This window comes from Taudactylus pleione, unplaced genomic scaffold (genome assembly GCF_031769625.1).
Source record: "Taudactylus pleione unplaced genomic scaffold, aTauple2 ptg001575l, whole genome shotgun sequence".
NCBI classification, from domain to species: Eukaryota; Metazoa; Chordata; class Amphibia; order Anura; family Myobatrachidae; genus Taudactylus; species Taudactylus pleione.
Genome location: NW_028285972.1, coordinates 708,257 through 733,013, shown reverse-complemented (window position 1 = coordinate 733,013; position 24,757 = coordinate 708,257). Strand labels below are relative to the sequence as shown.

At 43.2% G+C, this 24,757-nt stretch overlaps 1 protein-coding gene across 1 annotated transcript in view; it reads left to right on the top strand.

The window, feature by feature from the left end:
* The first annotated feature begins 16,078 nt into the window (after positions 1-16,078).
* The window catches only part of LOC148442277 (claudin-16-like), a 77,419-nt gene continuing 68,740 nt past the window's right edge, over positions 16,079-24,757 (top strand). The window contains exon 1 of the mRNA XM_088464093.1: positions 16,079-16,171. Within this exon, the coding sequence (XP_088320219.1) occupies positions 16,079-16,171 (93 nt within the window). The remainder of the gene's footprint in view (positions 16,172-24,757) is intronic.

Below are 24,757 nucleotides of genomic sequence, written 5' to 3'. Positions count from 1 at the left end.
ATACGAGAAGGGGGCATATTTTTTTGTCTTCCAGCCGCTTCCTCCCCTTGGTCGGCCAGCTACCGATCCGATCTTAAGGACGCAACTTGCGAGGGAATCATTTGCATATCCGGCCCCTTTTCCCATATGACCACAACGACTGACTCTGAATGAGGTCCTGAATGTGGTCCAATGTTTCCTGAATGTAACGTTTGCTCCCACACTAGGGGACCATGTACGCAGTCACACTGGCTGTTAGAAGGGTCATTTGTAACACCTTATGCTAGCAGTCTTCCTACCATAAAATACCCTAAAGGTCCAGAGAGGTATATTAGTGTCAGGTCTTGTAGTTGTGCTAATTTGCATCTACACAGATCCGGGAGAACAAAGACCAGTATTTTTGAGCCTGAAAAGGGTGGGGGCTGCTGGGGGATGAGCAAGTCATGGAACTATAATGCTCAGCAGTCCACACTGCTACGTGTTCACTTCTAGGGAGTAGCTGAGAGCTATGGAGAGCTCCCCCATGTCGGTCTAGGGTGGTCTCCCTCCACACAGATTCTCTAAGATCTCAGCGTAAGATACCTTAGGATTCTGAAACTCTATACTTTTCTTTTGCCTGTAATCATTTTGTGCATTTACTTATATTTGTATGTCTTGTTTATTTAGCTATTTTTCCTGTAATTTAACCCTGGAGATATTTCTCAATAAATCCTAAAACTTTATCAGCGTTACCTCTGTGCTCTAATGAATTCACGTGCCTGGAGAGGCCCATGCTATATATTTGTAATAACTGTGAGTTTAAGTGAGATTTAAGTGTCTGGCGAACGTAAGAGCGATATTTTAATACTCTTCGTGGTGGCAGCTTAGCTACGTCAGGTTGGCGTATCTGAGCGTAAGCTGGGCACGGTGTCATGATAAGGGCCAATAGAGAGAGGAAGCCAATGAGGAAAGCTAATATAGGGAGATGGGGAGGAGGGCCAATAGACAGAGGGAACCAGGAAGGAAGGTCAATATAGAGGGAGCCAGGAAGAAGGGCCAATAGAGTGAGTGAGCCAGAGAGGAGGGCCAATAGAAGAAGCCAGGAAGGAGGGCCAATAGAGGGAGCAGAAGAAGAGGGCCTATATATATATATATATATATATATATATATGTATATATATAGAGAGAGAGAGAGAGAGAAACCAGGAGGAGGGTCAATAGACAGAGGGGCAGAAGGGCTGGCCTATAGAAAGCATATACTAAATGGCTAGCGCTGCCGCACTTTTGGGAACAGAGAACGGCCCATGCTGCAAACCTTTCAGCAGCCAGTGACTGGGCCAACCAAAGGAACTGATAATATGACCAGCCAGGGGAAACGTGTGTGCAAACTAAATGGCTAACATTGCCGCACTTTGGCAACAGCACGTGGCCCATGTAAACTTTTCAGCAGCTAGTGGCTGAGCCAGCCAAAGGCACTGATAGTATAACCAGTCAGGGGGAGATCTGCCACTCTACCTTGCTCGCCACTGCTCACTGCTTGCAGGCACCCGCCTATATGGATGGACATCGGAAGCCCACCATCAAATGATGGCAGTGCTTCCATCATTGAATCTTTTGATGTGATGGTAACTAACCATCACATCAAAAGAATTCGATGGTAAAAACTATTCATGAGTACTCAAGGGGCGGGGCTTGGGGCGGGGCTTGGAGCCAGGCAAAAAGAAACAGCTGAGCCAGGCAGGCAACGAGCTGAGGACAAGGAGGAGAAAAAGTTTAAAGAAACAGTGCCACTGTTGCTGTGTCACAGCTGACACTGGGATCTGCTCAGTGATGCTAGCTTACAGTGCAGGCTACCACAAGGCTGAAGTTGGCTTCTTATTAGGCCAGCTTCTTATTCACTCCTTATTCAAGCTACAGCTTCTTATTCACTTCTTATTAATTTCATTCATCTAAAAATGCTAAAATGGCTAATAATTTCATAAAATACCATACGGTTCACCTACCTGGACCGACAATCTGAATATCATAGATAAATTGCCATAATGGTGTAGTAGTAAACATTGGTAATATGCATATAAGAATCATAAAAACCATTTGAATTCGAATTCATTATTATGCCCCTTTGGTTCCAGTGTTTGCATCTCATAAATTAACTTCATTTCAGCTGTTGCTAAAAATGATTCAGTACCCGTTGTTCGCCAGTGTCCCTCAACTTTTTTGAGACCCACCATCTGTTTAATATGTTTAGTATTACAATATATAATAAATTCTGATCTCTGTGGGAGTAGGTTGATTTATTATGTTGAGAGAATTGATTGTATAGGAATTTCAGACTCCACCCCCAGCTAGTCCATGATTGGCTAGAGGGGGTATAAATAGGTTTATCCACCATGTATCCTCACACCTTGACAAAGACTAACACAGTTGAAACGTGTTGGTGGGACATTACAACTGCTACCTTAAGGGGACCCTGGAAGGCTGTTTTTCCATCTGGAGCCTGGAGGTACTGCACCCGGTATTTCATCGTTCACGCTTTTCATATGCCTTTACTTAAGGCCTTCTCTGCTACGCAATCATTTTTATTGGTGGAACTTATACGTTTTTAAATGTTTTATATGTGCTATAAATAAATAATAGTTTTACACTATGGGAAGCATCTCTTTTTGATTTTCTTTGCGGTTTAAACAACACTGGAACCTTAAATCAGAGAAATTCCCTAGACAACAACGAAGGAAAAATATATATAAGTATTCTAAACCTTATGTAACACCTCCTCCTACACAACAACAAAGTAAAAATACATATAGGAACTTTAAATCTTATGGAATGGGAGTGTTTCAGAATAACAGGGAAACCAGATACTGGCAGAATGATAGACATAGGAGACATAGAGAGCACACTAAACCTTATGAAGGGAGATTTAATAATTTGAGACCAAATGGAGGACAAAATGACAACTATACGCCATCAGGGATACATTGGAATGCCTAGAAATATCATAGAACACCATTAATTAATTGAAAAAATAGGAGTGAGATTCTGATTAAAAATAATTTGATGTTCTAGGTCAAGATAATTTTTTAGACAGGAAATGGAGAAAGACATATTTATAGTAGGGATGTGCAGGCTCGGATAGGTTCGAGTTTGCACGTGGAGTTCGGATTTTTCCCTCCAAAAAAACGGAACTCAGAACGAGGCAAAACGTCATCTTACATGGACGAACATCATCATTCCTGGACAAAAGACCAGGAATGATGATGTTCGTCCATGTAAGATGACGTTTTGCCTCGTTGTGAGTTCCGTTTTTTTGGAGGGAAAAATCCGAACTCCACGTGCAAACTCGAACCTATCCGAGCCTGCACATCCCTAATTTATAGCTGACAAACAAAAAAGAAAGCAAAGAGGAAAAAGGGGGAAAGGTTTGAATAAGAAAAGAGTAAAATCTAGTCAAATAACCGAATCTACCATGACTGAAAATAATTTTGTTACCAACATTTTCAAACTCAGTAAATACTAATTGTATGATGATGAAACAAAGGTATTGAAAAAGGGTCTAAAATTTGCCTCCAACAATCATCTAAATAAATTTGACTCCTACATAGATTTACAGAAATATATCCTAAACCTCTCCTTGAAAAAATATAGGACAAAAAAAATTTATATGAAAGAATACAATGTTTTTAAGCCAAAATCCACTTTTAATCCGACTTTTTATAATGGTTGTTTTATAGAGAGTTTTAATAAAGTTGTATGTGCGGAAATTTTAAAATTACCATTTAAACATGATAAGAACCCTAACTTTTCTCAAAAGGAGAAAGTAGCATTGGAGAAATTACAGAAGAATAGTGGCATCACGGTCAAACCCACCGATAAGGGTGGCGGGGTGGTCATTATGAACACAGAGGATTACAATAAAGAAGTATTGCGTCAATTAGATGATAAAGAAACCTATAGTATTCTAAAAAGTAACCCGAATGATAAAATCTAGAACAAATTAAAAGATTTGGACACTAAATATAAAGATAAAGGTGTTCTATCAGGACAGGAGGCAAAATATATCATAAAGGATCAACCAGTCCTACCAGTGATGTATATTTTGCCAAAGATTCATGAAAACTGTGAAAAAAACCCATGTCAACCTATTATAGCGGGCACGGATTCAGTTACGGAACATTTATCTCACTTTTCAGACCATTTTCTCCAACCTGAAGTAACAAAAATGTTAAATCATATTTCAAGGATACCATTGAAGTGATTAATAAACTAAAATCATTAGTAATAGATGAAAATAGCTTCTTTGTAACGGCCGATGTGGGCTCACTATACACTATTCATTCGCTCCAGTTTATATAACAAATAGTAATTAAATGCTATACACCTTTTCACGTTTGAATCCTTAAAGAAAATGTTCACTTTGAGACATCTGATGCTGCTAAATAGGTCTTCTATTACTCCCGAGGCCTGAACACAAGCAAAACAGAACATCCATTGAAGGCCATGTGGTTAAATGGACTACCATTGTGTCCTCTGCATTGTGTCCCTAATCCACAAATACATAGCTGACCTTTAGTGGGCTACTATATTAATTTAGGACCTGATTCACTACCGTACTCAATACGCACGCAATCTGACGATTGTTTTGCACTGCGCATGCATATGCATCGCAGTGTGTGTGCAGCAACCGGCAGCTGCAATGGGGACTGCGATTGCAGCGACTACTCAGACCTATCGTAGAGTGAATGACAGGAAGTGCCATTTGTGGGTGGCAACGGGGGAGTGGTCGAGGAAACGCAGGTGTGCCATTGCGTTTTCTTGCCGTTGCAGGCATGCAAAAATTAGCCACTGCAATGCCATACGTAGTCTGAGGTCTCATAGCGTTTGTGGAAGTTAGGAATTTCTGAGTAAGGTCTGGGCTTGTGCAAGTGTACGTATGGGTCCGATGTTACTGATTATTTTGCTATATTGATAAAGTATACGGATGTGAGTAATGGGAAGTGGGCGTCCTTATGTTAGGCTACAATTGCAATGTGAATGCTATCATTTGCATATCACCGGTTGATATTAGCAACTGCGTTGCGTGCGTATTAGCAGACTAGCGATTCTTGCTGAAAATCCAGCGCAAAAATCTCTTGCTTTTTGCAGCAGTACCCAATACATACTATAACATGCACAGCTGCTAAATCATGAGGTTGAATTATATGTTGTGAGGAGGGTTGGGTATGAAATCCTGGCTGTCGGGATGCCGTTGGTTAGAATACCGAAAGCGGCATCCTGACAACCATAATCCCGACACCCATAGGAACGCATGGTAAGTATTTTCCCATCCCCTACCCAAACCCCTACCCTAACTCTCCCTCCCTGGTGCCTAACCCTAACCCCCCCCCCTAGTGCCTAAGCCTAGTCTCCCCCTCCCCACACCCTAAACCTAACACCCCCTCCCTGGTGTCTAAACCTAACCTCCCCCCTAGTGCCTAAATCTAACCTCCACCTCTCCAGTGCCTAACCCTCCCCCTAATGCCTAACCCTAACCCCGCTACCTAACACTAACTTCCCCCTAACACCCCGATACTAACCTTCAGGATGCAGATGTTTGGGATACTGGTGCCGGGATCCCGACCTGTCGGGATTTCGGCGCCGGCATTTAGACTATTGGCATCCCACACGCCAGGATGCCACTACATCCCTGTTAGGATAGCCAAGACACGATGGTATAAAGGTTTTCCTTTCATGTATTTTGACATATGATGGACACTCTTTACATTTTTCTAAATAGCCATTTGTCTGTTTGAAAAAATTTTTTTATTCACTTCCTAATATAACTTGTCCTTTATCTAGTGTTCTGTAAAGTGTATAAAACATGTTTATGTAAGTTTTATATTATAGTATATGTGCAGCAATCTTTAGTCTGTTCATAGGGCCGGTTCTAGACCAGGTGGAGCTCAGAGCAAGAATTTCTTCTGGCGCCCTCCCCCTTATATATACACTCCACTGAAAGTGCACTTGGCTCCGGGGCCCTCTGAACAGTATATATATATCAGTGGAAAAGGCCCAACACTACGCTCTCAGGCAAATACTGCTCTGGTGCCCTCCAAAAATGTAGAAGAAAAAGGAGGCACTCAAAGACTTGTAGTAAATTTGATAAAAAGGCTAGCAGGCCCTGAAATGTTGGTTTGGAACAAATATAATAACTTTACTGAAAGTCTTCCAGTGCAGCCGAGTGGCATATATAACATACATACATACATACATACGTACGTACGTACGTACATACATACATACATACACACACACATATATTATTCAATATTGCCGTAACAACTACAATTATCTACAACTTGTTCAGGTGCTTTTCCTGTAAATTCAAAACTTCACCAATATGGACGGCACTCCGAAATATAAGCAAAAAATGCAGCAGACAAAGCTATATAAAAAACATTTTGGAGTATGAAGTCTATATCAAGGCACATATACATGATAGAACATATCCTTTATATAGTTTAATCCACCCCTTGCTCCTAGGGGAGTTGTGGCAAGGCCAATAGAAAAAAGGAGGTCCAATAAAGAGAGGGACATAGGGCGGAGGGCCAATAGGGGGAGTTGGGAAGTAGGGTCAAAAGAGAGAGGGAGGCTGGGAGGAGGGCTGTGACCATTGCCATGGATTACGGCGATTCATCAAAAGCCCATGTCATGACACTACGTATTTTGTGTGCTCTGTATAAAGTGTGTGTATTATATATTTCAGAAACGGCTGTTTGCGTAAACTGGATTGCATAAACTGATCATGGCAGATGGTCAAGTGACACCTGGCCTTTGAAGACAATGGACCTCATTCAGATTCTCTCGCAAGCGGCCGCACGCTCGTACGTGGCCGATGTTAACAGACCATGCATGCGTGCTCTTCATTGTGCGCATGTGCGTACGAGGCCTTGCGATCACAAAATCCCTCGGTTGTATGGCTTGCGAGCTGGAAGTGACTCCCGATAGTTGATTGACAGGAAAGGCCGTTTGTGGGTGGTAATAGGGGAAGGTGCTTGTGAACGGGGGAGTGGTGCTGCGAGCGCAGGCGTGTCAGGTGACCAAAACGCCGTTTAAAGGGCGTGCATAGTTTACAAAGTAGCGTCATGGTACACGTCACCTGAATGTATTTCAGCCAGCACTGATCGCAGTGCTTGCGGCAGGCTAAGGCAACCCCAAGGGCTGCTCCAATGGCTCTCGATGGTCCCGATTAATCCTTCATTTCCCGGAGATGACGTCTGTTGCGAGTGGCAAGGGGGCGTCTTTAGACACTTGCGAGCGCGCTTTGCCGTAGCTCGCTAAAACATAGTGGGCGTCCTTACGAGACACAGTGTGAGCACTTCATTACAATATTCGCCCCTTTTTTGCCAGCGAGCGATCGCATCTTGCGAGAGACTCTGAGGACCTCATTCAGAGTCGGTCGTAGCAGCCGCACGGTCATACGCCACCGATGTTCGCTGAACTGCGCATGCATAAAGTTCGCAATGCGCGTGCGCAAACTAGCTGCTACGATCAGAAATTTCTCTCTCCTTGAACACAGCCAGGTCGATAGTTTGAGTGACAGAATGAGGCGTTTGTGGGTGGTAACAGGGGAAGGTGCTTGAAAACGGGGGAGTGGAGATCCGAACGCAGGCGTGCCTAATTATGCGTTCGGCGTTTTATGGGAGTGCATAATTAACAAAGTAGTGTCATAGCACACGTGACATGGGAGGTTTTTACACTGACATGATCGTAGAGCTTAAGAGAGTGTATGGTCAACCTTAAAGCTCTACGACCAGTTCCGATGGTCTCGATTAATCCTTATATGCCCGGAGATGACGTGTAATGCATACGAGAAGGGGGCATATTTTTTTGTCTTCCAGCCGCTTCCTCCCCTTGGTCGGCCAGCTACCGATCCGATCTTAAGGACGCAACTTGCGAGGGAATCATTTGCATATCCGGCCCCTTTTCCCATATGACCACAACGACCGACTCTGAATGAGGTCCTGAATGTGGTCCAATGTTTCCTGAATGTAACGTTTGCTCCCACACTAGGGGACCATGTACGCAGTCACACTGGCTGTTAGAAGGGTCATTTGTAACACCTTATGCTAGCAGTCTTCCTACCATAAAATACCCTAAAGGTCCAGAGAGGTATATTAGTGTCAGGTCTTGTAGTTGTGCTAATTTGCATCTACACAGATCCGGGAGAACAAAGACCAGTATTTTTGAGCCTGAAAAGGGTGGGGGCTGCTGGGGGATGAGCAAGTCATGGAACTATAATGCTCAGCAGTCCACACTGCTACGTGTTCACTTCTAGGGAGTAGCTGAGAGCTATGGAGAGCTCCCCCATGTCGGTCTAGGGTGGTCTCCCTCCACACAGATTCTCTAAGATCTCAGCGTAAGATACCTTAGGATTCTGAAACTCTATACTTTTCTTTTGCCTGTAATCATTTTGTGCATTTACTTATATTTGTATGTCTTGTTTATTTAGCTATTTTTCCTGTAATTTAACCCTGGAGATATTTCTCAATAAATCCTAAAACTTTATCAGCGTTACCTCTGTGCTCTAATGAATTCACGTGCCTGGAGAGGCCCATGCTATATATTTGTAATAACTGTGAGTTTAAGTGAGATTTAAGTGTCTGGCGAACGTAAGAGCGATATTTTAATACTCTTCGTGGTGGCAGCTTAGCTACGTCAGGTTGGCGTATCTGAGCGTAAGCTGGGCACGGTGTCATGATAAGGGCCAATAGAGAGAGGAAGCCAATGAGGAAAGCTAATATAGGGAGATGGGGAGGAGGGCCAATAGACAGAGGGAACCAGGAAGGGAGGTCAATATAGAGGGAGCCAGGAAGAAGGGCCAATAGAGTGAGTGAGCCAGAGAGGAGGGCCAATAGAAGAAGCCAGGAAGGAGGGCCAATAGAGGGAGCAGAAGAAGAGGGCCTATATATATATATATATATATATATATATATATATATATATGTATATATATAGAGAGAGAGAGAGAGAGAAACCAGGAGGAGGGTCAATAGACAGAGGGGCAGAAGGGCTGGCCTATAGAAAGCATATACTAAATGGCTAGCGCTGCCGCACTTTTGGGAACAGAGAACGGCCCATGCTGCAAACCTTTCAGCAGCCAGTGACTGGGCCAACCAAAGGAACTGATAATATGACCAGCCAGGGGAAACGTGTGTGCAAACTAAATGGCTAACATTGCCGCACTTTGGCAACAGCACGTGGCCCATGTAAACTTTTCAGCAGCTAGTGGCTGAGCCAGCCAAAGGCACTGATAGTATAACCAGTCAGGGGGAGATCTGCCACTCTACCTTGCTCGCCACTGCTCACTGCTTGCAGGCACCCGCCTATATGGATGGACATCGGAAGCCCACCATCAAATGATGGCAGTGCTTCCATCATTGAATCTTTTGATGTGATGGTAACTAACCATCACATCAAAAGAATTCGATGGTAAAAACTATTCATGAGTACTCAAGGGGCGGGGCTTGGGGCGGGGCTTGGAGCCAGGCAAAAACAAACAGCTGAGCCAGGCAGGCAACGAGCTGAGGACAAGGAGGAGAAAAAGTTTAAAGAAACAGTGCCACTGTTGCTGTGTCACAGCTGACACTGGGATCTGCTCAGTGATGCTAGCTTACAGTGCAGGCTACCACAAGGCTGAAGTTGGCTTCTTATTAGGCCAGCTTCTTATTCACTCCTTATTCAAGCTACAGCTTCTTATTCACTTCTTATTAATTTCATTCATCTAAAAATGCTAAAATGGCTAATAATTTCATAAAATACCATACGGTTCACCTACCTGGACCGACAATCTGAATATCATAGATAAATTGCCATAATGGTGTAGTAGTAAACATTGGTAATATGCATATAAGAATCATAAAAACCATTTGAATTCGAATTCATTATTATGCCCCTTTGGTTCCAGTGTTTGCATCTCATAAATTAACTTCATTTCAGCTTTTGCTAAAAATGATTCAGTACCCGTTGTTCGCCAGTGTCCCTCAACTTTTTTGAGACCCACCATCTGTTTAATATGTTTAGTATTACAATATATAATAAATTCTGATCTCTGTGGGAGTAGGTTGATTTATTATGTTGAGAGAATTGATTGTATAGGAATTTCAGACTCCACCCCCAGCTAGTCCATGATGGCTAGAGGGGGTATAAATAGGTTTATCCACCATGTATCCTCACACCTTGACAAAGACTAACACAGTTGAAACGTGTTGGTGGGACATTACAACTGCTACCTTAAGGGGACCCTGGAAGGCTGATTTTCCATCTGGAGCCTGGAGGTACTGCACCCGGTATTTCATCGTTCACGCTTTTCATATGCCTTTACTTAAGGCCTTCTCTGCTACGCAATCATTTTTATTGGTGGAACTTATACGTTTTTAAATGTTTTATATGTGCTATAAATAAATAATAGTTTTACACTATGGGAAGCATCTCTTTTTGATTTTCTTTGCGGTTTAAACAACACTGGAACCTTAAATCAGAGAAATTCCCTAGACAACAACGAAGGAAAAATATATATAAGTATTCTAAACCTTATGTAACACCTCCTCCTACACAACAACAAAGTAAAAATACATATAGGAACTTTAAATCTTATGGAATGGGAGTGTTTCAGAATAACAGGGAAACCAGATACTGGCAGAATGATAGACATAGGAGACATAGAGAGCACACTAAACCTTATGAAGGGAGATTTAATAATTTGAGACCAAATGGAGGACAAAATGACAACTATACGCCATCAGGGATACATTGGAATGCCTAGAAATATCATAGAACACCATTAATTAATTGAAAAAATAGGAGTGAGATTCTGATTAAAAATAATTTGATGTTCTAGGTCAAGATAATTTTTTAGACAGGAAATGGAGAAAGACATATTTATAGCTGACAAACAAAAAAGAAAGCAAAGAGGAAAAAGGGGGAAAGGTTTGAATAAGAAAAGAGTAAAATCTAGTCAAATAACCGAATCTACCATGACTGAAAATAATTTTGTTACCAACATTTTCAAACTCAGTAAATACTAATTGTATGATGATGAAACAAAGGTATTGAAAAAGGGTCTAAAATTTGCCTCCAACAATCATCTAAATAAATTTGACTCCTACATAGATTTACAGAAATATATCCTAAACCTCTCCTTGAAAAAATATAGGACAAAAAAAATTTATATGAAAGAATACAATGTTTTTAAGCCAAAATCCACTTTTAATCCGACTTTTTATAATGGTTGTTTTATAGAGAGTTTTAATAAAGTTGTATGTGCGGAAATTTTAAAATTACCATTTAAACATGATAAGAACCCTAACTTTTCTCAAAAGGAGAAAGTAGCATTGGAGAAATTACAGAAGAATAGTGGCATCACGGTCAAACCCACCGATAAGGGTGGCGGGGTGGTCATTATGAACACAGAGGATTACAATAAAGAAGTATTGCGTCAATTAGATGATAAAGAAACCTATAGTATTCTAAAAAGTAACCCGAATGATAAAATCTAGAACAAATTAAAAGATTTGGACACTAAATATAAAGATAAAGGTGTTCTATCAGGACAGGAGGCAAAATATATCATAAAGGATCAACCAGTCCTACCAGTGATGTATATTTTGCCAAAGATTCATGAAAACTGTGAAAAAAACCCATGTCAACCTATTATAGCGGGCACGGATTCAGTTACGGAACATTTATCTCACTTTTCAGACCATTTTCTCCAACCTGAAGTAACAAAAATGTTAAATCATATTTCAAGGATACCATTGAAGTGATTAATAAACTAAAATCATTAGTAATAGATGAAAATAGCTTCTTTGTAACGGCCGATGTGGGCTCACTATACACTATTATTAAACACAATTCAGGGATTGAAGCAGTAGAGTCTTTTTTTAATATAAGTGAACCCAATCATGAAAAATTGAATTTATTAAAGATGGCATCAGTTTTATATTAAATAATAATAATTTTTGGTTTAATGGGAAATTTTATATTAAAAAACAAGGTACCGCCATGGGAACCCGCTTCGCACCCTCGTACGCTAAATTATTTAGGGGATGGTGGGAAGAAAAAGTAGTATGGAACAACAATAAATATAAGGAGAATATTTTAATATGGCTACGTTTTATTGATGATATTTTATTTGTTTGGAAGGGAGAAGAAAAGGACTTTTTAACTTTCTGTGATATACTGAACAAGAATGATTTAAATATCCAATTAACTTTTAATATGAGTACACAGGAAGTACATTTTTTAGATCTTAGGATATATGAGGACGGGGAACATTTATCTACTAAAAATTATTTTAAACCCACTGGTACCAATTCATACATTAATGTAAAAAGCCATCATCACTCCAAGTGGTTATCAAATGTACCTAAATGTCAGATTCAAAGAATACGCAGGAACTGCATGGATAACATATTTAGACAACAAGCTAATGAGTTGAAAAACAGATTTGTGGAAAAAGGTTATGATGACATCCAGATAAATGGGATTATTACCAAAATGGAGAAACAAAAACAAGAGGATTTTCTTGAATATAAAAATAAGGAAGATAACAAATATCCAATACATTTATTTCTACTTACAATTCCCAATAAAAATAGAAAACATTGTTCATAAACATTGGTTCCTATTAAACAGGACCCAATATTAAACTCCATTATCCCAGATAAACCACGCTTCACATATCAAAAAGCGATGAATATAAAAAATAAATTAGTTAAAAGCGCTATTCCAGAGAAAAAATCTGGTCAAATTAAAACCACAGACTTTTTCAGATGTGGTATATGCCGGCTTGTATTTACCGTGTCCGGCAACACTGGTGGGCAGCGGGCGGAGAGTCCCCGGCACCCGCTGCCGTGTCATCAGCTCCAGGTCTCCCTCTCCAGTGCAGACAGCCACGGCTCTCCTAGGAGCGCGCGCGCTGACCTAAAAATAATTTAAAGGGACAGGTGCGCCAAATGTGTAGTCACGTTTGGTGCGAAAATTGGACTTCTCCCTATAAGAGGGAGTCTCTGGTACCAGACAGGTGCCAGAGTATAGGCTCATTCACCATACTCCAGCGTTCCTGTGATACTCCGTTACCCGATTCTGACCTTGGCTTCATTTGTGACCCTGATTTTGCCTGACCCCTGGTACTGCATCTGTTATCTGGTTTTGACTTCGGCTATTTCCTGTGACCTGCTTTCGCCTGCTCTCTGGTACAATCTAGTCCATTTTTTTCTGACCCAGACTGTCGACTACGCTATACGTCTCCTCCACTGTGTCCAGAATTTACCAGCACCTGTATAAGGGAACCTATCCTGAGGGTCGCAACCTGTGTGTCAGATGCAGCCAAGTCCATACCTTCTTGCGAGGTTTCCTGGTGAATACCGCAGGCACATTAGACTCCGCGCCTCAGGTATAGGTCTAGCCAACTCCCTAAATATGGGCCGCATCCATAATCCATCCGAGAGTTGTGACATATGCAATATATGCAAAACCCACACTAATCAAACATCTAAGACTAATGGTGTTAAATTTAAGGCGCAGGAGAAGAATTATGAAATCAAAGATTTCATAACCTGAAATAGCCATAACTGCATATATTTGATACAGTGTGATTGTTGCTTAGAATATATTGGTCGAACATCAAGACCTCTAAAAATTTGCTGGGCAGAACAATTATGAAATATAAGAAAGGGTTTTGATAAACATTCAGTCTCAAAACATTATTTGGAACACCATGAGTGTAATACTAAACATATTAAACAGATGGTGGGCCTCAAAAAAGTTGAGGGACACTGGCAAACAAAGGGTACTGAATCATTTTTAGCAAAAGCTGAAATTAAGTTAATTTATAAGATGCAAACACTGGAACCAAAGGGGCTTAATAATGAATTTGAATTGAAATGTTTTTTATGATGTTATGATTCTTATATGCATATTACCCATGTTTACAACGACACCATTATGGCAATTTATCTATGATGTTCAGATTGTCGGTCCCAATAGGTGAACCGTATGGTATTTTATGAAATTATTAGCCATTTTAGCGTTTTTTTATTGATTATTGTAAATATGTGTAATTTTTTATCTTTTTAAACTATTATAAATTGTATAGGGTTCTTTTTATCTTCTATCTTAAAGTTTAGTCTTTTATTATAGCTATTTTCCTTTTAGTATGTTGTTATTGCCATTATCTGATTTGTGAACCAAAGGGGTCATAGTTTATTTATTGCACCTGTCACTTTAATTAAGGATTGGAATGCATGTGAGCCACAAATGGAAGTGGCACATGCACACTTCTGTGTGTAAGATCTGGAGATTCAGTGGAGACCGCATGTTTGCGTTCCACAGTAAGGTGTATAGAAACCTGAAGTGACGGACTTCAACTTCTGGTTTCACGATCGCGGTATACGGGATTGTTATTCCCCTCGATAAGCTGGAGCAGTAAATATGCTCCACTGTCAGTTAAGAGGAAGAAGGGACTCATTTCTCCAGGTCATCCTTTTAGTGGGGGAACGTTTGAATGAATACCACCAGGAAGCGGAAGTGATTTATTTATTTTTTATATTTATATTAATCTTCATTTTAGTTGGATTAGGATTTCTACTTTGATATACCATTGATAAATATATAATAAATTCTGATCTCTGTGGGAGTAGGTTGATTTATTATGTTGAAAGAATTGATTGTATAGGAATTTCAAACTCCGCCCCCAGCTAGTCCATGATTGGCTAGAGGGAGTATAAAATATAAATAGGTTTATCCACCATGTATCCTCACACCTTGACAAACACAGCTGAAAGGTGTTGGTGGGACAGGACAACTGCTACCTTAAGGGGACCCTGGAAGGCTGTTTTTCCATCTGGTGGCTGGAGGTGCTGTACCCGGTATTTCACCCTTCACGCTTTTCATATGCCTTTACTTAAGGCCCTTTCTGGTACATAGTCATTTTTATTGGTGGAGCTTATAAGTTTTTAAATGTTTTATATGTGCTATAAATAGTTTTACACTATGGGAAGCATCTCTTTTTAATTTTCTTTGAGGTTTAAACAACACTGGAACCTTAAATCAGAGAAATCAGAGCGGTTTCCTGGGAGGATTGAAGACTATCATGAAACAAGATAAAAGGATTTGTGTAGAGTCTTTTAGACTTTTCACCCCAATAGTGGGAGCGCTGACTCGCCTACCTTTTTATGTTCCTTGTGGAAATTGTGATATCCTGTGTGATTTAGTTGCACCTGTACTTTAGCGCAGGGAGTATATTTAATATTTTTAGCCATATAAGTAACCCTATGGCCATGCAGAATGGCCTCCTGAATTGAGACATCGGAACTACTTTTTCTGTGGATGGGATCGCAGACAGGCTACAACATGCCCTGAAAACGAACGGGACACTCCTGCATTTTTAGCCGCCATTCCCCGTTATCTCCCTCAAATGGCCGCTGCAAATGAAAAGTTGCTGCGAGTAATGTACCTTGATGCATGCACAGTGCGACTCAGACCCATGCGCAGACATTCAATAATTATTCAGCTATGTGAACGTCAGAATATCGTACATCTCTATACCATAGCTTGTAAGGTAACTGATTAGCAGCTTGTTAGCTAATAACATACAATGCAGAAATCGGATTCTAGTGAATAGCAAATAAGCCCATTCTAGTGACTAGTATACAATGCAGATACATGATTTCATAGCTAGTTATTATTATTATTAAATTGTATTTATAGGGCACCACAAGTGGTCCCAAAGCGCCGTACATATAGTACAGGGTGCACAGAACAATTCATAATAAAGATCAATTTAACAAGCAAAAAAAAACATTTTGGTTTGATTTCCCTTTTATAAACCTGCATTTGACCATTGGTTGTACTGATTACTGCTTAAAATATCACATCACTGAGCTGTTTAATACATCAGCATACAACTAATCACTTTCCAGACATAAAAGGTAAAGCCGTACATCATTCTCTGGAAAGCTCTAATGAACGCAGAACAGCCAGACACAGCATTTAGTGCCACTGAGCCGTATTTTCCAGATTTTCACTCTAATATTCCTCAGATATTTTTCCCAAGACGGACACGGTTGCTGCCTGATGTGGAATGGGCAGCTCATCGGTGGAGGTCCTGAGTCTTGTCTTAGGGATCCTCTCATTTGTATCTTTCATTGTGTGCAGCACTACAGACTGCTGGAGGGTAAGAAGTCTCTGTAGTTTTTCTATGGAAGAATGGGGTTCTGCTAAGTGGCACTGCTGCCTAAGAACATTTTTATTTTCTATAAATGTTAATAGATTTCATTACAGGCTGAACCCACTTCAAGGCAAGGGAGCAATTAAGACTGTTACTTCCCACTATCAGTATGTGCAGTAATTTTATTATTATTATTATTATTATTATTATTTATTAGTATTTTATTAGTATGTGCACTAATTTACAAATGAAAGCAAACAAATATTTGAATTATGTTGGCAATCATGTGAGATGTGTTAAAAAGAAATGACATGACTCCTGTTGCTCCTCCACCTTAAAAATCATTAGGTAGAATATTATGTTTGTTGTTTATTCATGGGGAAAAACTGTGTAATACTTGTTGTCTCATTTTGCTGAATCTACTGATTACAGTATTGTACTTAACAAGGTAACCTACAGTATTGCAGAGGGCCTGTCACTAAAGCCTCTGATAGCCTTTATTTATTATTATTATTGCTGACTTGTAAGGTGCCACAGTGCTCCGCAGCTATGGATGTTGGAAAAACAGAGCATACATAAAGAAGAGACCTATGAGGTGGACAAAATAAAGACATGTAATTAAAGGGTAGCGAAGGCTCATGAAAGTTTACAATCTAGTGGGGAATGGGATGGATGAGAAAAGACAGGGAATTTGGACAGTGAAACGGTTTTGGGGGTGTACTTATTTGATTAGTATAGTAGAGAAGGCACTAATGAAGAAAGCATTTATAGATATGTATAGATAAAGGGCTTGTAGAGTGTCTGATCGGCTTTAGTAAGGAATTCCATAAGTGGGCACATGCGTAGGTGGGAGTGAGGGGTCATTGCCAGAGAGAAGATTCACAGCTCAGATGTACAGTAACTCTAGGAGAGTTTGAGGAGAATATTGCAGCGTGATGCAGAGGATGTGACGAGATGAGAGAGGAAACAGTCCTGCTACAGAAAGGGGATCGGTATGAAATACCGACAGGAGAAGCCCGACAGGAGGAGATCCCAACGCCAGCTGGTAAATACCCTAACCCTCCTGTCTCCCCCCCTAACCCTCCCTTAGGGGTGCTTAACCCTAAAACTCCTGGGGTGGTGCCTAACCCTGTCTCCCTGTGGGTGCCTAACCCTAACCCTCCACCTAGGGGTGCCTAACCTTAACCCCTCCAAACCCCTTATTCGGGCTGTCGTCCTTCGGCGTTCTGGCGCCAGGATTAAGGGGGTCATTCAGACCCGGTCGTTAGCGCCGATGCGCTCGGACCGGGTCGATGGCCCCCCACAGAGCATGCGCATGACGGCGCCGGCGCCGTCGTGTGCATGCGTGCGACCCGCTATGACCGGCAGCGCCGGTCGTAGCGGGTTCTCGATCCAAAGGGGGCGAGCTGTCGATGTTGATTGACAGCTCGTCCCGTTTGGAAAGCGGGCCGGGGGGGTGGCAGCCCAAACGGAGGCGTTCCCATGGGAACGCCTACTGTTTGGGGGAGGCCCCACTGACATCACTAGTGATGTCAGTGGAGAGCTTCCGGCTCAGCTTCCGGGGCTTACGACAAGGGAGACCCTACCCTAGGGTCTCGTCGTAATCCCCGATGGTCTATGACCATCGCGACCATCACCCGAGCGGTCGTTAGAGCTGTGGGTGTTAACCCACAGCCTAACGACCGCAACAGAGGCGGGCGGTCAGGATGCAAGTGGTCGCCCAGTTTCTGAGCGACCGCTTGCATCCTCCGACCGCCTCTGAATGAGGCCCTAAAATAGGCGAGCTTCTCCTGTCGGCATATATACCAGCGGCATATAGTCCGGTGGTCTATAAACTGCATCTCCATCTTCAAAATATCTTCAAAATATTGCTCTAATATGCCCTTCTCTTACTCAAAATGTAGCCAAAACTTCCATTAACTTCCCTCTATGATTATTGTCTTGAACACTGCAACCTCCTCCTATCTGGTGTTCCCCTCACGCATCTATCCCAGCTTCTATCTGTCATTTCTGTGGCATGCAGTTTATAGACCGGCGGACTAAATGCCGCCGGTCTATATCCCGACAGGAGAAGCACGATGGGGGAGTTAAGATAGGCGTTGGTAATTTTATGCCAATCTTAATCCCGATGCTGAAGGACGACAGCCCGAATGAGGTAAGTCTGGGGCATCCTTAGTGTTAACCATAGGAGGGGAGTTAGGTTTAGGGAGTGTAGCGGGGCTAGGGTTAGGTTTTGGGGGGAGGTTAGGGTTAGGCACCCCCGGGTGGTGGGTTAAGGCTAGGCACCCCCTGGAAGGGTTAGGTTTAGGGTGCGGGAAGGGGGGGATAGGTTTAGGCAACCCTGGGGGGACTTAGGGTTAGGCACCACCCCGGGAGATTTAGGGCTAGGCATCCCTAAGGGAGGGTTAGGGTTAGGGGGGGAGGGTCAGGGTACTTACTAGCCAGCATCGGGATCTCCTTCTGTCGGGCTTCTCCTGTCAGGATTTGAACTGGCAGCTAAACAACCAGTATTTCATACCAATCCCGACTGTGAGAGACTGGATGTGAGCTTTAGGTAATTGCGCACCTACAGTATATGGAAATAGCAGGGAGACAGCAAGGGAAATGAAAGTGAAGAAACAGCAGATTTTGGTGTCATCCACATAGAGGTTGTATTGGATATTAGACAAGTGAAGTAGGTTTGCTTAACGGAGGTAACATTGTAATAGAAGCTTCATAAAATGAAAGGCTATATTGATAGTGAAAGAAGCCGTGTTGGAGTAAAATGTCATTGGCAGTGCTAAATGGTGCTCCAGCCAATCAGCTCCCAACTGTCATTTTTCAAACAGATGACAGTTGGGAGCTGATTGGCTGGAGCAGCATTTATCATACGCAATGAGTTTTATCACTCGTTGTGAATGCTAAAACTCGTTAATAAATGAGCCCCTTTGTCTTACACTGAAGTCACTCAGTTGTTGTGGAAAGAGGCAGGTATATCAGGTAATATCAGGGGAGGGTAGGGCATTTACAAACAAGGAGGAGGAGTGTTAGTGAAGGTGACAATTGGATTGGACCCAGAGAATTTAGGTGTTGTTATTTGCGGAGTCAAGCATGAGGTAATGTGATACTGAAGGAAAGGGGGCTGTGGCAAGAGAGCAGGAAGGCCAAGTTGGTGAGATTAGTTATGGTCCAGAAGAGGTGTGGTATAGTATGTTGACTGACTGTCTACATTCAGGATGCCAACAAGTGCAGTATTTCGACATGCATTGGTATATTGGTGGCCATTGGTGACTATATACATGCGTGACATGCGGCCTGTACACATTGGTGAGCAATGGTGTAATATACATTGGTAACATGCGGCCTGTACACATTGGTGGACATTGGTGACTATATACATGCGTGACATGCGGCCTGTACACATTGGTGAGCAGTGGTATAATATACATTGGTGACATGCGGCCTGTACACATTGGTGGACATTGGTGACTATATACATGCGTGACATGCGGCCTGTACTCATTGGTGAGCAGTGGTGTAATATACATTGGGGACGTGCGGCCTGTACCCATTGGTGGGCATTGGTGACTATACACATGCGTGACATGCGGCCTGTACACATTGGTGTAATATACATTGGTGACATGCGTCCTGTACACATTGGTGAGCAGTGGTGTAATATACATTGGTGAAATGCGTCCTGTACACATTGGTGAGCAGTGGTGTAATATACATTGGGGACATGCGGTCTGTACCCATTGGTGGGCATTGGTGACTATACACATGCGCGACATGGGCATTGATGACTATATACATGCGTGAAATGCGGCCTGTACACATTGGTGAGCAGTGGTGTAATATACATTGGTGACATGCGGCCTATACACATTGGTGAGCAGTGGTGTAATGTACATTGGTGACATGCGGCCTGTACACATTGGTGGGCATTGGTGACTAAATACAGTACATGTGTGACATGAGCCGTGTACACATTGGTGGGTATTGGTGACTATATACATGTGTGACATGCGGCCTGTATACATTGGTGACATATGGCCTGTACACATTGGTGGACATTGGTGACTATATACATGCACAATGCGTGTATTGGTGATTATATACAGTACATGTGTGACATGCGAGCTGTACACATTGGTGGGCAGTGGTGTGGGATACATGGATGGAAGCACTGGGCCTGATTCAGAGCGAGCGCTCGCTTTTTGTGAGCGACTCTGAATCAGGGCCTTTTCACCTTCTGCAGTTTTGCACATGCAGCTGAAAATGGAGGATTGGGAGTGTCCGGGGAGTGGCTGTGATGACATTTATTGTTCGTCGTTCATTTTGTACACACTAAACGTTATGCACCTTATAGTCAACGACAGTCAAAATTGAGCTGTAGGTACAGACGACAGAAGCATATCTATAATGGGTGCTGGGTGTGCAGGGCACACGGTGCCCTGGGTTCAGGGGGGCCCCGCACTGCACACCCTGCACCCACAGTATTACTTACCTCCCCGCAGTCCCACGTCTGCGTGGGGGTCCGGCACTGTAAAAACGACTGGAAAATGGCTGTTTGTGCATGCGCAGTACTGGCAAAATGGCAGCAGCGTCCACTTTCCCGGTGACCTGCGCATACTCTATAGACTCTGGGCGCACTCTAGTGCCCAGAGTCTATAACTCTGGTGCTGGCCTCACACAGCTCAGTGCGCTGCCGGCCGGAGGGGGCCCATGTAGGAGACTGCACACGGGCCAGTTCCTCTCTAGAAACGCCCTTGGACAGAAGACCTCATCAACGACCCGTGGAGGCGTGCATCCTTGACCAAATAGTGCGTACACACTGAACGATTTGAACGACATATCGTTCACAAATGTCGTAATCGTCCATATCGTTAATAAATCGCCTGTCACTTCAGGCTGTGCATGTGCTCATCTCACTAGGTCTGCCTGGTTAATTGTTGGGCAGTAGTTTATTTCACTGCAGCAGCCTGAGCAGCAATGGCAAATCAACAAATTGATACTTTCAAGTTGCAGGATTCCACATATTCAATTGCGGGCGTGATTTGAAAAATCCAGTGGCGCAGGGTTTTTCCCGTTTTTCTATTCAATTGCTGGGGAGAAAATCAGTCGCAGTAATTTCTATAGGAATTACCGCAGCTTATTTCTCGCTGCTCCCCAACAGGTTTATAGTCGGGGAAAATCCGTTTTATGTTAAAAATGTAGGGAATTTCTTCAGAACCCCTGGGACACCCCCCCCCATGGCTAATTAGTTAATTGGAAGTTTCCAATTAGCTTAATTAGTCAATAATTCAATAAGTGTCTATACCCCCAGATTCCCGCGCTGCCGTCAGCCCGCGTTCCCTGCATATTGGAGGGACCTGGGCATGTGGAGACCTCCTCCTTCTCCTGCAGCTGCTATATTGATGGACTGCGATCCCTGTAGTGTCTCTTCTGTATGATCGGAACAAGCTGAATGTGGTCTCTGGCGTCGAGGACAAGAGGAGTGTGTGAGAGCTGGGTCTGATGGGTGACAGCATTACTTGCTTTGCTGCTATGGTGGCGGGGTGAGAGTCAAAAGGAGGAGGAGCTATGCGGGTCCCCTCTGACAGTTTGACAGCAGGCAGGACGGGGACGGTAATGAGAGGGTATCCCTCATGCACAGCATGTCATACACCTTTTTGAGGGTACAGGCTAATTTTACCCAAAATGTTTTCCCCTTGTGGGTTTTGCGGTAAATATTATTGCACTCATTTTTTTTCAATTGGGTGTTGTGGATACTGGGAGCACGCATACCCGCGGTAGTGAAAAAATGGTTGCAAAAATTGCGCACCCAATTCATTTTGACTCTATATGTCGATATGCTGACATTATATCGACAGCCTGACATTATGGTATTAACATTCTAAATGTAGACATTGACTACATACAGGCCAGTGAAGGTATGACAGTGGGTGAGAGAATGAAGTTCACTGTTCACTGGGATCAGGGAAGGACTGGGGCTTTGCATCAGCCCTGGCAGTCTGCCCTGGCGAGCGTGAAGGAGGTGTGGTTTAGTTTCAAGGGGGGCATGCCACGAGTCACGGCCTGGCCTCGCGGCACACCCCCCTCTCTTCCAGGCCCACTACCGCCACCCCTTTCCTCCCCTAGAGCTAAAATCATGTATCCAGCAGCGTGGGGTTGAGGGTGGGGGTACTTACACTCTCCTCAAACTGGCCCTGAGACCATCGGACCAATGCCAGAAGTGCCAGATGACCAATCCGGCCCTGACTGGGAGAGACCAAAGGGAGAGATAAGCAAAAGAATTTATTTTGCGGTAAAGACAGTGGGGTTGTATCAGGGCCATATTAAGTGTTCCAGATGCCAAAGGCTAATACACTTGAAGCCATCCCTGAAATGCTGCTAACACAGAGCACATTGTGCCATTCACACTACACATTTGCAGCTAACAAAGGCTATTCAACTGTCATGCTTGACCTAGGCATCTAATGATCTACTAATGTCTGGAGTGTAAAGTATATTCTAAAGATACATGCATGCAGCTCTTCACACTACCCAGATGGCTACATATAAAGGTTTTAGCAGTAAGTTACATGAGCACTTCACCACAGTCATCTTGTGGTCTCTTTTAGAGGCATATGTATCAAAGCTTGATGTGAGATAAATTGTGAGATATATATCACCAACCAATCAGCTTCTAACTTAAATTTTGCAGGCTGTGTTTAAGAAATGATAGTTTGGAGCTGATTGGTTGGTGATATACTGTACAGTATATCTCACATCAAGCTTTGATACATATGCCCCTTAGAACATTCCTCTTAATATCGCTGTCACGTCACTGGGGTTTTGCAGAATCAGATAGAGACCCTCGGGGTTAATGTTATTAGTAGGAGACGGCATGAAGCGTGAGTCTTGATAATGCTTCTACTCATGGACCTAGACACCACGTATGGATATCTAGATACCCTGAGAAGAGACTGAGCATGAGTATGGTCTGTAAATGTACTGAATGGAGTGCCAGAAGCACAATACTACAATTTATACATGACACTGGTCACAGGACAATAATACAGGTTCTTACGCTCGCCTACAAAGCCCTCACCAAATCCTCTCCCACATACATTTCTGACCTTCTCTCCCTTCACACTCTCGCCCGCTCACTTCGCTCAACAAATGCATGCCGCCTCTTGCCAACTGATTACTTCCTCCCACTCCCGCATCCAGGATTTTGCCCGTGCTGCTCCCTACCTTTGGAACGCTCTCCCTCTCAGTCTCTCCACAAATCTTCAAATGGGCTCTCAAGACCCACTACTTCATCAAGGCCTTCCAGCTCTCATCCTAATGCACTTCATGCTCTTTCCTCCGTATCTTCCCCTTCTATGTCACACCTATCTGTCTGCTCCTCCCCTTTAGAATGTAAGCTCTCACGAGCAGGGACCTCTTCCCTCATGTGCTTCTCTTTACATTTTCTTCTACTCCTTTCTCCCCATAAGGGCACCTAACACGTGACTGCCAACTTCCGGCTGCTTATTGTGAGTGCTTTAATTGCTTTTGCAGCAATGTATATAAATCGTGTCCTTGTCCTGCACTGTAATTGTACTGTAAGTTACTTGTTTCTTGTTCACTTATTAGTTTTATGTACTATGTAAGGTGCTGCGGAACACTTGTGGCGCCATATAAATAAATAATAATAATAATACTACAGCAGAGGCAGGTAACAGATGATGTAATAGTGAAGTGCTTGTAGTAATTGAGGCAGCCTGCAGGAGGTGTTGCCACTTGGAGTACTAAGTATCACTGTTAACAAGAGGTTGAAACAGGTGCAGCTGCGTGTAGCAGGGTTGCCGACATTAAGCTCCCTCTTTCCGGGAGTGAGCTGTCGGGCAACCACACGGGGAAAGTCTCGCAGCCAAAAGGGGGCGTGTAATGTCAGAAAAGGGGGCATGGCTCAGAGGATGACACACCATTGGGGGTGGGGCATACGGTGTGATTGCGATCACATCATCGTGGCCCCGCCCCCTCTTCACAATGCCAAGATTAAGGGCATTGAGATGCAGGGGGCAGGGCTACGATGACGCGATTCAGGGTGAATCGGGTCACCGCCCCCCCGCTGCCGGAGTTTATGCAGGTGGGTCGGTGGGGCCGGGAGACTTGCCTGCCTTTTCGGGGAGCCGGGAGCGGCACGAGATTTTCGGGAGGCTCCCCGGCCTAATCGGGAGGGTAGGTAAGTATGACATGTAGTATGATACCAACTGGAATAAATAAAATAAGCTCTGATAAATGTAGGTAGCTGGAGGCTGGGTCAGATGCAGCACATTATTGAATACTGAATAGTGGAAACTGTATCAGCAGTGCACTAGTGAATACAGAACTCTGGCCCTGATTCAGAGCCGGACGCTCTGACAGAGCGCTCGCTCTGAATCAGGGCCGTCCCTCCTCCTTTTTGGAGCGGCCTCCTGGCCGCTCGCATAGCTGTGGGTGACCACCCACAGCTATAGCGAGCGGCCAAAATGATGGTCGCGATGGTCAAGATCTTTTTCAGTGATTTGCAGATCGATTGTAGCAAACACAAATCTGCCAATCTTGAAAGGCCCATCATTTTACTGGTAACGGTCTGCA